The sequence below is a fragment of the Tympanuchus pallidicinctus genome, unplaced genomic scaffold, assembly GCF_026119805.1.
Source record: "Tympanuchus pallidicinctus isolate F22 unplaced genomic scaffold, pur_lepc_1.0 scaffold5, whole genome shotgun sequence".
NCBI classification, from domain to species: domain Eukaryota; kingdom Metazoa; phylum Chordata; class Aves; order Galliformes; family Phasianidae; genus Tympanuchus; species Tympanuchus pallidicinctus.
This window is the reverse complement of record NW_026294769.1, coordinates 34,372,536-34,387,906: the sequence shown is the minus strand read 5'-3', so window position 1 is coordinate 34,387,906 and position 15,371 is coordinate 34,372,536. Positions and strand designations below refer to the sequence as shown.

At 39.4% G+C, this 15,371-nt stretch overlaps 1 protein-coding gene across 3 annotated transcripts in view; it reads left to right on the top strand.

Moving 5' to 3' along the window:
* The window catches only part of GAREM1 (GRB2 associated regulator of MAPK1 subtype 1), a 100,361-nt gene that overhangs the window by 65,339 nt on the left and 19,651 nt on the right, over nucleotides 1-15,371 (top strand). For 2 of the 3 annotated variants that reach the window (XM_052704509.1, XM_052704508.1), the window contains exon 3: nucleotides 10,820-10,950. The exons of the other annotated variant lie outside the window; for it this stretch is intronic. In XM_052704509.1, coding sequence (XP_052560469.1) covers nucleotides 10,820-10,950 — 131 coding nt within the window. The remainder of the gene's footprint in view (nucleotides 1-10,819; nucleotides 10,951-15,371) is intronic. 3 annotated transcript variants of the gene reach the window in all.

The window sequence follows — 15,371 nt, the reverse complement described above, 5'->3', positions numbered from 1 at the left end:
CCAAATTGTTCATTCTTAAAAGCTGCTTTCATTCATTTTGTACTGTTATTGAGAGCTTTCTTGACTATGTAGATAAATTGCACAACCTTGAATCACCGTTGGGTTGTACTGGAAACCAGATAAGTGATTCTGACAGACTTTACGGCTTTATACACAGTGACTGAAAAGATGGCTTGCTGCATGCAGAATACAGGTCACAAAACACCTTCTCAGCTGAGGTGATGATGTAAACATGACTGTTGGCTGTAAATAAATGCTAGAAATGTTTGCTGCAAATAACTTTGCGGACTTACTGGATATTCCAGCATTATGGACAACAAAAGTTTGAGGACATAACTTATTACATGTATTTAATTTGTGACTTTTCAGATTGTCTATCATTTAACTTAATTATCTTAAACAATTACAATTGTTTGAGTTTTTGATAACATAGTTTTAGCTGTAGCTTAAGTAGATTTAACACTTATTTAGCTAAGGTCTCTTGCCAAAGCTGGATCTACTGTGTAAATAAGGAGTTTCTTTGGAAATTGGCTTCATTTCAGTTTGAAATACGTTGTCTAATTTGTTCCAGAAGTGAACTTTTTTTCCAGAATTTGCTCATAATTGCTGGTGGTCAGAGCTATAATAAATTGCATTCACACCCAATTTGAACATTTTATAAATACGTAGGCTAAGATATAGCCTGTGCCAGGCTTTTGGGGGGGAGAGAAGGGGGAATGAGGGAGAGGAAAAAATAAGAGCTTTTCCTAACAAAATACTTCTCAGTTGCTTAAAAAAACCAACAGCCTTTCCATTATATTGTTGATACGCAAGTATTGGGAGCTATTAGAGCAGCAGGACTTCTAATAATTTGCATGAAATATTTCAATAGATTTAAGTTGAGAGGCAGAGTGGGGAAATACAGCACTAGGGACTGTGAACCATGTGTATTCAGTGAGTGAATGAGATACAAGCTATGGAACAATGAGACAGTCTATAATGCACAGACATTCTTTCAGGCTACCAAGCCCAGGCTCTGAAGTCTCTCTCCGCATTGATAAAAATGTCTAACTCTGAATGAAACATGCATTTCATTCTGCCTCGTGTAAAGCCCTGTGAGTTACCAAAAGCTGGAACTGCTGACTCAGTCATTGTTCCTGGTTTTTAAAACTCTTCCCATTCAGTTAATTATAAAACCTGTTCCTGAGCATGAAACAAAAGCACTTTATATACAGTATTGGACTGCATACATTGTAAAGATTTCTGCTCTGTGAATGCTTTTTTTCTTTAGCTTTGTTTATTGCACCAAACGTGGCTGCCAGCAGCAGTGCTGCATGCATGGCAGTCCTTGTCAGCTGGGCTGTTCTACCGCACACCGGCCTACACTCGTACCATGGCCTGCGTAACGGGGAGCGGGGTCAGAACCTGAAGGGCACAAAAGGCTACTCAAGCAGCATGACAGCAATGAATGCAGTTAAAGTCGGGCTGTAGAAATGGAGATTTTAGTGTGGGAGTAGTCAGATGAAAAGGTTATGTTAGCAAAAGTGCAGAAAGAGGTGGTGGGTTTTTGAGTGCAGGCCTGTCTTTATGGTGGGGCAGGAGCACTCATAGCTTGAGTTATGGTGAGCATTATGTGTTTATGAAATAAATAAAAGCTGCTGCTGAGTTAGACAAAGTTAATGATTAAGCTTAGCAGCCATTGCTGTTACTTTAGCAAAAGCTTTGGCCTAACAAGATGTAAAAGAATGTGCATGATGTCGTTTAGAAAAATCACTCCGGTTCTATCAAATGATTGTTCTGAAAGATGGCTTCCAAATCCAGCAACTTGTGTAAGATACAAATTCAGAAGTTGCTTGTTTAGAGTCTCTGAAATCCAAAAACGTGCTTCTCCATTTCTGCACACCTTCATTTTCTTCCCGTAGAGGCACTTCTCTCCAAATCAAAGTGAAGTGATGTGGTTCAGAGCAGGCCTGGCACTGAGACTGGGACCTGGTGGTTTCTAAATTGCAAAAGTTTGCTTTCTTCAATGCAGTAAACTTTTGGTCCACTAAAGTGATTACCTTCTTTCTAAATTCAGTTATTCTTCTAGGAATGATGTCTCTTCCGTCTGTCTGTGTAAGATTTCTCCATTGCCATCGGCAGACAGAATGCCATTTGGTTTTTATTTAACCTCAAATAAACATCCTCATTTTCTTGTGGACATTAGTAATAAGGATGTATATTGAACTACTGTTTGTAAGTACAATCTGTGTTTAATATACTTTAACTCACTGTCAATATACAATCCCTCTTTACCTTTTTGAACATAGTGAGACACCAAAAGTAGAAGATGACTAATCAAACTGAGCTCGGAATGTGGAATACTGCTGCTTGTAAAAAACACTTCAGTTTTTCATTGATACTTCAGTTGCACAAGAAACTTAACTCTGCTATACCAACCAAGAGTGAAAAGGAAGAAATGCTTCTTCCTATGTGGATTTCCCATGAGAAGGTGTCTTCTTGAGGGAGGGACTAGGCTGAATTTGGAACTTGGAGTCACATGTTATGAGCTACAACTGCACCATTGCTGGTGGCAACATCAGCCTGAATAGATGTTAATGAGTAAATCCATGATGAAGGCAGAATTTTTTGATGCAGTTGTGATACAAAATCTCTAGGCTGTCTAGTTAATCTGTAACAGCTATTCTAATATGGCCTGTTTGAACCTGCTTGTACCTAGTAGTATTAATTTCAGATGTTAACGAGGGGTTTATTCTGTTACTCTCATCATAACTTTCTTCTGTGCCTTAATTAAATGTTAATCTATTGTAGACAGCCCTGTTCTTGTAATGACTTGAAACTGATGTATACTGATGATCTGAGAGGAGATCACGTAGATAAGAATATGTTTGCAGACCGACTAAGCCTGTACTGCTTCTTAACTTTCAATGTATTTAATGCCATTTGATAAAATAGGAAAATCTGCTTGGGTTAGAACAATTCCAAAAAAATAGAATTTACTTATTACTAAATTAGAATTTTAATTTCAAAAAGCATACACTTATTGATAAGTATTAATACTAGAAATCAACATTCAATTTCCTGGGCTAAATAAGGTAAGGGGCTTGAATGCCATTCAAGGCAAAGTTTCATCCTGAACTTGGTTTCATATATCTAAACTGAATCACTACTCTTCAGGTCTGATTTTTAGCTCTAACTCAGCTTTGATGTATCAAGTATAAGTGAAAGTGATGTATTTGCTCAGAAAGACAAATGATTTTAAGTACAATAAGGACTTTAGTCACATACTTTTTCACATTTGGTTCTATATATTTTTTTTAGCCTTTCATAGGGGGGACAGTTTCTGGAGGAGGCATTTGTTAGGCAGAGGACACATTGGCTTTACCTTCATTTCAAATCATCAGTGGTGACAAGCATTTCCAGCAGAGGGTTCTCATAAGGATGCTGGTTGCCACTGCAGTAATGAGAGTTGTTAGCTCTTAGTGGCTTAACATTTTGTTAACTGAGAGGTAAGTGGCACTCTACTGCAGCTTGAAAAGAATAGCAAGCGCGTAAGGAAAGCTTTTTATCTGACATCTGCTTGTAAACAAAGTCATCTCAACACTATCAGGCAAGTTCTGGATTGTTTTAGCTGGGCTCACTGTAACTTTACTCTTGCTCTTGCTGCCTTGTGCTGCAGTCTGAATTAGCTCTGCTGTTCTCTAGGAGAGCGTGCCATCTTCATGTGTGTTAATGATCTTACTGTTCAACAGGAAGCCAGCAATGGCTTTTCTTGGTAGTAATTAGGAAAGTCAGACTGCAGTAGTCACCAGTCTGCTCTGCATGGCCTCTTAAGTGTATGAACTTGAATGCTGACAGAAAACTGCATATGGAGCATTCATGGTGTCTGCTGGTAGCATGTGGGAAAGGAATGAAATGATGTTAATTATGAGTTAGATTGAATGTTAACCCAGTGACTAAGTTGACTCTGGTCAACTTCTTACTAGTCCAGACACTCCAACGTGACCCCGTAAAATGAAACCTTTCATTGTGGTAATCTAGCATTTGTGATGATAATGATGATAATAACTTATGCAACAAAGGGTAGAGGTTAGACTTGTTTCCTGTCCGTCATTTTACATAATCAGTAACCTAAATTTCCCTCTCATACATAATCGGTTACTTAAATCTGCTTCAAACTATCATCAGTCACCATTTGAACTGATTTGTCTGCCTAATGCCTCCAGTAGAATCAGATACATTTTTACTCTGTTCAAGAGTCATAACAGTAAGATTTGGAAAATAGAATGCTAGACTGTATCATCTCCATTGCTTTAGCAGCTCGGGATTAGAGATTTAGATGAGAAGCACAATCACTGTGTTGCTGCGTGGGGAAACTTGGTTGCATTCCCTCCCTTGATCTCTCCACCAGTATGCATATGAGCAGGTGATGCGTCAGCCTGCTGATGCTCTGCTCCAACATGTCTCACTGGGTTCTGATGCTTGACTCACTCTGCTGTGGTTGAACGGGTATTGTATAGCAGACATAACACGGAGAGAAATAAAGGCATTTAAGGCTTCAAAATCTAGATAATACTTCTGAGAAGTAAAGCTATTCATCTGAAGGGCTCCTTCCCCATGAAACATTGCACAATCTCTGACTGAATGTGCCATTGTGCCTTGCCCTCTGCTTCACAGGGCCATAAGTTTAGCTCCAGTACACTTGATGAATTCTAATTGTATTATGTTTACTTAGATATGTCCCTAGTTCATCTTTCATCTGTTGTTTTTTTTTTTAATTCATTCCCAACATTTCCAAATGACTGGGGACAGATGGGGACACGGGAAGTACTCTTCTATCCCTTTCCCCTCAAGGAAGAAGTATAGACAGGCGGCTCTTAAAAAACAGAGACAGTATTTCAAAGCTATTTCATGGTGATTACAGTGTAAGATTCAATTGTAGCTTTTCTAGTTTGTGGGCAGTCTTTACCCTTTGGAAGCTGAGACTCTTGTATTTTCCTGCTGTATTCTCTGACCTTTTATAACCTCCTGTAGCTTTTAGCAGGGTACAGTACATAATAAATTCTTACAAATAACTCAGAAAAACTTCCATCTTTGCACCCTACCTCTCTGCCTTTTTTATATAGCTCTCAGAAGCTGTTGATGTGACAGATAAGGCTGAATCTGTACCAGGAAGGTTTTCCTTACTCTTTATTTGATGAGGGGATTAACTTTCCACAGAATCATACCTACGTCATTTCGCTGGCAGGTTCCAGTCCAGGATGAAGCCAGTAAATTATTTGATGAGGAATCCTTCTAGATGGAGCAAGGAACTGGCTTTCCTGTCCTTTCCTTTGTCTGTACAAGTTGACTTGAGGTCTGCTGTCTCCCGTAGTTGTTGAAAATAGTGTTCTTAAAAACAGTGTACCATTTGTATTTGCCATTTTCCTCTATAAGTCTTTCCTGCCTCAACTGTCTTCTCTATAGTGGAGACCCAGGAGCACTTCTGCTACTAAACACCTAAATTCCAGGGTAAATATCTAGCTCGTGGAGAGCTGGGAACAAGCTTTGGATTTCTGCAAGCTGGAAAATGACAGAAGCAAAGGAAGACATTAATTTTCTGCTCTCTGTTTCTTCTGCATGTCTGCCAAACCATTTGTTATTGATTTAGTGATACATTCTCATGTTCAAAGTGTTCTTTGGTCTTTCTCCGTTCTTTCAGGTCTAGGCATCTTCAACCAGTGTCACACCAGCGCTCTTTGGAACACTAAAATGCCACATGTGGGCTCTATGCAGTGACATTTTGGCAATGTCAATTCAAATTAAAAACTGATTGTTCTTGACTGGCTTTATTATCTGAAAATTAGGAAGGGAAGAACAACTCTTGCATATGACATAGTTGATGGAGTTGAAAAGTGAGGAAATAAACTGACATTCTCCCTAGCATCTAGCAAGCTACCTGTGTTTGCCCTCTTTACTGTCTCTTATTTACTCTTTAGGTTTCTGTTACTCAACTCTGCTCAGTTATATCAAGGATCACCCTTTTGGAGTGGAAGACAAAGTTGTTTCCTATCATCTTGATGCATAGAAAACCGTAGACAGAAATAGTCTTTTTCCTAAGTTGTGGTGATCTGGAAGCAGTGAGTCTTTTCTCTTTGATTCTAGTCTGTTACTCTTTGAAATACTGAAGTGCAGTCAGCAGTCAACAAATAATAAGAAACATAAACCTCTGCAGTACTTTGGCTGCCCCGCTGTGCTGTCTGCGTATTCTGAAGAAGCACAAGACTTTGCCTTGTGAGACTTGCTAAGTAATCAAAGCTGCTGAAAGACAATACAACTGCTGCCTCCTTAGGGAAACGTCTAGCAGTGAACGCAATTGAGCAGATGTTTTGGTGATCTTCCATGTTTTCTACTGATGATATACAGCTACTTTTCTCTTGTTATTTACAGAATAGTCCGATTTTTTTTTTTTTGTTTTGGAGATAAGTCAGAACATTTATAACAGCTGAGGTGTTTGGGTGTGAAGGGGAGATTGCAGCTAAGACCAGCAGACCTTACATTGCAGAAATACTTTAATGAGATGCATTGCAGTTCTGTACATCCATAAACTTGCAAGAGCCTGAGCAGTGGAAGTGGCAAAAGCAGCCAAAAGGCTGGAACAGAAAGGTCTGGTTAATGACCTAGGGCAGATCCTGCTCATAAGTGTTTGGCTTCTTGCAAGAGGCAGAATGGACTGATCTTCCTACTCATTTTTAATAAATACCTCCATAAACTGGGGGATGAGCCCTGGTTTAATTCTTTCCCTGCATTTTATCTTTCCAGATTCATTTCCTTTAGTAGTGAATTTATAGTCTTTGCTGTAAGTACTTTCACACGGAAATAAGGCTTCATAATCTGTGTAGATAATATATACTAGAATGAAATTGTTCCAATACTCTGTCTGCCAGAGGCCAGACTGAGAGATAAAGAGATATAAGGCTTGCAGTAGTCGTTCATTACTCCCTTGCATTTGGCTGCAAAGGAGTAACCACACTTGCTCAGTGGACCATGCAAATATAACGAATCTCTGATCTTTCTGAACGTGATTTACTAGAGGAATATTTCATTATTCTTTCTGTAGCAGCACAAGAAAGGGGGATAGTTCTATAAAGGCGTAGCTTTAGGTTTTCTTCATTTTTTTTGTCACATTTCTGATTAGCACAGTTAAATTGTACAGTAATGTATTGAAGCTTGCTGTCAGTTTTGTAAAGTCTCTTGATGGAATCTTGTCTATTGTGAATGATAATAAATTCCATTTCAGCTTGTAGTCAAGACTTATGTCCATTTGACTTGTGTTTCAGCTATGCTCTTTTTTTTATGGCAATTGAGACTGGGGAGGAACATAATAAGTAATTGTCTGCTTCCTCTCTGTTAGTTACTTGACATCTGGCTTGTAAGTGTCTTGCAGGCCCCTCTTCTGCCCTTTTTCTCTCCTTCCAATAGAAAAGTCTGCTTTTCTCAATGAAGAAATAAATTCCAAAAAAGTCCATAGAAAATCCAGAGAATATTCCAAAGGAAAAGCATTTTAACATACAGTCCTGACAGCTTCCATGCACAGAATACTTGATTTCGTAACAGAAGATTAATGCTGCCCTTCTATTATGTGCTTTTGGATCTGTATGTACTCCTCTGTAGTCAGCCTCGTCATGAACTGCTGAACATTAGCAGTGAAGGCACAGACAGCTTTGTGTTTGTGCAGCTTAGCTGAAGGGAGGATGACACAGACAGCTACATAGATGGTTCTGAGCATCTCTTTGTACCGAAGCAATACTCCAGCTGATGCTTTTGGTTTTTTTACAAGAACTTGTGCAAGCTTGCAGTAGCTAGCAGATCCTTCTGGTTGCTGACAGCCTGAAGCTTTTATTCTGTGGTGAGGAATTTTGGACTATTTTGTAGACGTTTGAGTTGTAATGGATGACTGACTTTTTGTTGCCACCAGACCTACATATTTTAAATACATCACAGTCATAGTAAAATAATGCTAGTACACTTCCAGACAGAGTAACTAAAGGACCTAGAATTAAAGACCTCACTCAAAGTGCTGGGTGAGTCTTGTTTAGATAATGTTATTGTTCAAGATGATGTTCTTCTCCGTTATTCATATGAATTCATACCCTGTCATTGTGCTTAATTCAATTCCCACTCCTGAGCAAGATTTCCCTATTTATTTCTGAACTAGCAAAATGTTATCTCCGCAATGTATCACCGTTTTCAACTGTTATGTAGCTTCTGTGCAGTATTGTATTCAACTTCATTCTGTAGGAAAGGGTGTTAAACCCCACTAAGTTTAGCACATCTGTCTGAGGTTTCTAGAACTTGCAGTAATCTTGTTTGTTTATTCCTCTGGGGACTTAAAGTGTAAAATGCTATTATAAATTCTCATCACAGTTTGCCTCAAATAGTGACTGCAGCTGGGAATCTTACAGATCAAACCCCCAGATCCCAAATTGGGCAATCAAGTAGAGTTGCATCCAGGTGGCTGTGCCATTAGCTGAAGAGGGGCAACTGTGCTCCCTGTAGAGCAACTCCAAAGCAAGCAGGAGTGAGCTACATCCAGTAGTGAACGCATGGGGAACACTGTGACAACTTCTGTCAAATGTAAAAACATCTGATCTCCAGTGACTATATGTGGAATACTGTTGAATACTGTCATTGGTTCTGTGCTCCAGAGTGGTTGTTTCTCTGTGCTATCAGGCTATCACTCCCTGGTGCCGCACATAATCTCTGCTGCTGTATGATGTCTTGGCACACATAGGTAAAGGTCTGCCTTCACTTAGTTCGTGCACTCCTGAAATTCCTCCATAGGAAATCTGTGTGTCTGGAGGGAGGAGGACCTGCAGATCTGGGAAGAGCATCTTTCTCCAAGTTAGAAAGTGGCTGACAGGGAAGTCTCACAACCAGAACTACACTGTCTGTGTGTAGCGACTGGGGGATTAAAAAGCCTAGTTGTTTTTCCTTCATCTCTCGCTCTCTGTCCATTATCAACAACACAACTTCCAGCTTCTCTAGCCAGAGCAAGTTTTATGGAGTTGCATGCTTCCTCCTTGATTGCTTTACATCAAAATGGGCTGCACAGTGCTGATATGTTTCTACTACGTATGTAAGGTGTTCTTTTCAAATGCTCATCTGCTGTAGATTTCTTATGGCTACCTGTAGTGTCTGGCAGGCATAGCTTTGTCACTCCTGAAATTTCTCCTCTTAATGTTGAAAGCACTATAAAGCCTGTGGAAGAAGAATGCCAACATTTTTTCAGGTTGGGTGTCTGTTTACGTTAAAACTTTAAGATACCTTGAGGAAACAAATTTATAGGGTAGAAATTTAGAGCTAGTAAGCTAAAACCTTTTCTCCGCTCTGGGCGTCCTTGAGCCTCAGGTTCTGAGGCAGAGCTTTGGTCTGATGTGGTGAAACCACTCTTGCAGTCTATGACAGCAAGTGTGATTCACTACAGGGACAACATCACCAGGTCAGACCAAAGGTTTGCCTGTTCCTGCGACAGGAACAGTAGCATTGATCTTTGAAATACTTGAGCTGACTTGGCTGGACTTCAAATGATGGTGTGTCCTGAAGCAGACACAGAGTTAGAAAAACACTGAGAACTGAATTTTGAAGTGCAGTAATTTATTAAACAGTCGCAAAACAGCACGTGGGAGATGACAGCATCTTTAGCTATTCCGTACAGGTGAATCCTCTGAACTGTCTGATGGGGGTATGTAGGAGAAACTGTGTGTGGTGCACAAAAATGCTGAAGGACTGGGAATATTTCTGTAGGTGGCTGACATGTATTGGATAAATTTTCATGAAGTTGAGCGCTGTGAGCAATAAGCCTGAGTGCTGAGTGGATTGCTAATTTTAAAACATGTTTTACAGAAGATGCACAAATCTCAGATTTTAATTGGATTTCTACTCGTTTTCTTGAGTTGCTCCTTACAAGGAGGCTTGCTATGCTGTTCTCCCACTGAGATCATCCTTTAGCCTGGTAGTAGTTAATGTTAGTAGTTAATGTTGCTAAATTTGGGGAGATTGCTCTGCTGATTTGTCACACAAACAGCAACATATCTGAGTTTTCATTATGCCTGCATTTATACAACAAACTTCTAAACTTGGTGTTTGTTACGCACAAGAGCAATTAATCCTTGGTGTTGGCCCTTGCTTCTCACAACACTGAAAACATGGGAGAAAGCAACAAATGATTCTTCCTAATGCTTGTCTGAGGCTGACCACCTTCAAAAGGATTTTATATGTGTATGGTTTTGTTTCTTGCAGTGTTGAAGTTCTCAGAGGGCTTAGCTTGTAATTAAGCACTAGATGCTGTTCCACACTGTTCCGCTGTTAGGAAAGCCCGGGGGAAAAGGATTGTAGCCTCACATACTTGCATAGCCTTTTGATGACGCTGAAATATATACTTCAAAAAAAATACGTGTTTACTGTTTGGGGTTTTATAGTACTGGGTGTGTTTTCTGTCTGTAACACTTCTATTATTAGGGGCCAAACATGTTATCTGTGCAGATACTATTACAGTAAATGAAGTACATAAACACAGAAGTCTCAGTAGTTATTTACTGTTTCTAGACAGCATGTGATAAAAGGATCTTTTAAAATTTGCAGCTCCTGCACATTCTTTTTGTTCTGCCCTAGTGAAACTGGGTGTCCTTCATGGCAGGTTCAGAAGGCTCTTTGCAGTCTTTCATTTTGTATTTTGGCTGCTAAATAACCGGAAAAATTGACCGAGGAAAACAGTGAAGAAGTTGAGCCAGCAGTTGCCACAGTGACAGTTGTCCAATGTAAATATCTTACAACTCTTCTGTTTATCATCTGTTTTCAGGGCAGTTTAAGCTGCTGGAACAAGACCGAGATATTAAGGAGCCAGTGCAGTATTTTAACAGTGTGGAGGAGGTGGCTAAAGCATTTCCTGAACGAGTTTACGTCATGGAGGAAATAACATTCAACGTTAAGGTAGTCCCTGAATAAATATTTATCTCTGTCTCAGTGATTAACTGTTACAACCTTTATATACATGGCAAGCGAGCAACAGCGCTGTGTGGGAAGTGTGATTTTTGAGACAAATGGGTCTTTAGTTCTGCCTTCTGTGGTGGTGCTCTTCAGGATCGTTTTTGCAGTGCTAAATCAACACGTCCTAGAAGGGCTGTCCTATCCTATGGCACTTCAGGGAGCAGTACTGATGATGCATCCCATAATTCATCTAATTGGGATGTTGCTGCCAGACTTTAAACAAATGTTGTTTGTTGCCCCCTTTGTCCTCCCACTTCCAGCAGTTTGAATTTTATTTTCTGGTAAGCAGCAGCTGCTCAAATCCCTATCCAGAAAGCCTTATTCTCAGAGAGTGTGCAGAGTGAAATGATGGTGTTGCTTCTCTCGAAATTACTACAGAAAGTGTCATTGTGAATAAAAGACAAAAATAGAAAATATGGCCTTGTTCTGTGTGTGTGTATTTGTGCACACACTTCTTGGGCTCATCTTTGGGACAACAATGCCAGAGGAGGGCTTTGCATCACCAAACTGCAGTTCTATGGTATGAAGCAATGGTAATAGAGCATGTTCATTTCCCTTGTCTTACCTGTATTTCCTTTCTTTCCATAGCAGGACGCCTATGCATGATAGGTCAGTTCTGGTGAATGAGCACAACAGCATCCTGGAGATGGGATGCAATGGTGTATATTTGCATTGTGTACAGAAAAGACTGGCTGATGCTGCTAGTGCAAAACCAGTATAGTACATTCCCAGGTGTAGTAGTGTGGGTTTTTTTATAACCCATGTATCTTTTAATGGCTTCTTCTCTTTCTTGCACTGCTAGAGTTGGGAGACATCAGCTAGACTCAGTTTTTACAGGTATGAAACAAGATTGCTGAAGACTAATATAAGTGCTCATTAATTGATTCATTTAGATACACAGACTTTTGCCTTTCAGGACAGTAAGTTGTTTTTTTGGTTGTTTTGTTGGTTTTTTTTTTGTTTTTTTTTTTTTATAACTTTTGTGCTATTAATTAATTAATCTGAAACCATGCAACAGAGCCTTTCAGGAATGATAACTACAGGAGAAAAATGAAACGCTTGAATTTTTAGGATATATTTAGCCAAATGAAGGAAGCAAGAAAATTCCATTTCTACCCGAGAAGATCATTATTATCTTAGAACTGCTGTGCGATTGTTTCTCAGTGTATCTGTATCCAAATGAAGAGCATGGCACAGTGAAACATGCAGTTATAATTTTGGAAGAAGAAGTCTTTTCGAAATATAAAACGTTATGCCTTGAGTTTAGCACCAGTATTCTCAATCTCTTTGTCATATTTAGCAAACTCAGAATTAAGCATAGCTTACTATTATGTATATCAGATACGTTTTAAAAGATATTTTAGCCATACTCTATAATGTAAATAACAGTATTAATAATCCAGGTTTAACCTAGTTAAACATATCTTGGCAGTATTTCTCTTGGCTGTTTCTCAAGTTTCATAGAAGACTATTCCAAAGTTGTCATCTTCTGAAAAATGAATTAGCAGGACTTTTAAAAGTGTTTAATGACTATACACAACGGAATGACGTATGCTACGATTCTATAAGAGAGATGGTGTCAAAGTGATTTGAGCAAAGGGAAGAATGCAGTTGATTTCTATCCAAAGCAGTGTGTTTGCTTAAATTAAGATTATCAGAAGTTAGTTAATCTGATACAAAAAGAAGACATGTCTAAAATATCTAATAAAGCACTTAAGATGAGGAGGAATTGTGATGTCTGGGGTTTTTTTCTTATTCTAAAAAATCCACTGCTGTGGATAAGTTTTGAAGAAAGAGCTGGTAGCTTTACAGAATTTCACTGGACTGTTCCTGTATGATTTTGTCTGTGTTGAGATCTGTCTGAGCATGCTGTGTGCCACTGCTGAGGTTGACTCCATGCAAACGTTGTCCTCCAACTAATTCCTTTGCTGCTTAGGCAGTATTTTGCAGCTTAGAGAAGTTTAGAGAACGGCTGCTTTCTCATAATGAAGTGCCATGACATCTTTTCTAAGAGGGAGGTTTTATTTTACTTTGTGTGCTTTCACTTGTTAGTAAAATTTTACCCTAAGGTAGGCCACGGAGACATCTCCCTTCCCTTCTTACTGTTTCCCAGTTAGGTGGCTTTTCTGGGAAGTGTGCCGAGGCAGAACATTTAGGGCCTGTGTTGTATTTGAAGGAGTGTTGTAAGGCATGCCATCAAAAGCAGAGCTGGGACTAGAAGGTAGAGTCCTGAGTACTTTTCACAGAACAGCAAGCAGGAATTTGAGTTTAAACCAAATTTTTGTAATGATTAGAACTACTTATTAATTTCTTCTGATTTGTGCATGTATCTGTGCTTATATACCTTGTTGGTCACCTCAGTACCTGGTAGCCAGCAGTATCTACAGACACAGTAAATCTGAGTGATCTGAGGATAAGCTGATTGCCTACAGTCAAAATCTAATCTATTCCTAGTAGAAAATTGTGGGCATTCTGTCTATTCTTCGATGAACAGATATCTTATAGCCTTTTCTATGTTACTATTCAATTCATAGTGACAGATAATTTTGTTTATATAACAGCATTACATTGCAATGATGAGAATAAGCTTAGCTCTCTATGCTTAGAAGAAAAATCTTAAGAAAGTTTTGCTACTCCAGGGCCCTAGCTTTTGCTGAAGCAGCAATAGGTTTCTGCAGTTGGGTGCTGAGGTTCCACACAGGTAGAAGTCTATGTAAACAAGGAGGCTAAAAGAAAAAATAGTTAAGTTCCTTGAAAAAAAATCATGATTTTTTCTTCTTACAACTCTTCTGGATACCCTATTTTATATTAAATAAAACTCTTTATCCACTTTCTACACCTTGTGGAAAAAAATATATGTTCTGGTTGGTCTGTTGGCTTTAATAATAGAATCTGTATGCAGTAACTATGCATCAGAGGCCTCACTGTTTAAAAAAAAAAAAATTCATAAAGGTTCTAACTATGAATTTGTACTGACAATGCAATGCTTGCATTGCTCTAATAAGATCTAGCAGATATAACAAGTTGTATGAAGCCACAAATCACTTTTATAAGGAGTTCCTACATGCCCAAGTGACTAAGGACTTCTGCCTCTTAACTGTAACAAATTAGAACACTCGGAGCTCGGGACAGGATATTGACTCAGGTGTTATCAGAATCTATTTTTCTGAGTTAACCTTTCCTTAAGCAAAAGAAACAATATGCTACAATATGCTTGAATTTTCCCAAAAGAACACGTTGCCTAAATCATCATTCATCACTTTCCTGATGCCTGTCTTCTGCAGTGGATATAACTGGCTTCTGAATGGTTATTGAATTGCAAGCTGAAAACATGAGAATGCCTTAACCCCCCCCATGTTTGACAAGATGTCTGCAAGCCAGCAGCCTTTCTGGTCAGCAGTCTGGCATCAGTACTGAGCTGTTAGTATGGATCGGTATGTGTAAAGTTGAGGAGTAGATGTGTGAAGTGTGAAGCAAACTGCTTCTGGTTGTGTGGATCTTCTCTCATACTGGGAGATGTTCAGTTTGAACATCTAGCGAGATTTTTTTTGCAGAATGGTGTGGCAAACACTACTTCTTTCACAGAGCTAGAAGCACTGGTTATTCTCACCTATTATGAGAAAGTGACAGAAGGATGAGGGTGGAATAAAGCTACAGAGTTGATTGTTTTAATGTGTAAAGCAGCACTTTAAGAGAGAACAAAGAAGAGAAATGTGTTTGGGGAAGGAGTTACTTCAGGATGCTCCCAAGGCTAATAATTAGATAAGACTTTGTGTTTATCATGGCACTGAGATGTGTGGCAGTTACTGCTGTGGGCTGTTGCACTAAAATTGCCCAGTGTGGAACCTGTGTTTTAAACAGAAGATGTAAAGAGAGAGCATACACAAAATAATTAAAACAAGTGCACTGTCCCACTGAGGAAAGGTTTGAAGAAAATGTGTTCACCTTCCCTCCTCCTCTCCCCATTCCTTCAGCTGCTCTCCCGTCCTGCTGCAAGACTGCCTGTTTTTGTAGCTGAAGATTCAAAGCAGGCCTGGTAAAGCCATTGAGGAGATGAGAAGAGCATGGTTCCAATATGGGCAGAGCAGGAAGGGAAGACGAGCGGAAAGCGCAGGGCAGGCTGGAGCCACACTGGGATCTGTCAGCCCTCCTGGTGTGTTATACAGCTGAATGAAGGCTTTTTGGTGCCTTTTGTAACTCTACATATTTTCCAGAGTTACGAGGAAATTCCAGCAGTTTGCCGGGAAAACAGACGATATATATCTGTCTGCATCCATCTATAGTCTGGGCTACCTTAACTGCCACTCTGAGATAGGGCACTGTTGTCTCTCTTGTACAGGAATTGTATGTTGTGAGATGTGCTG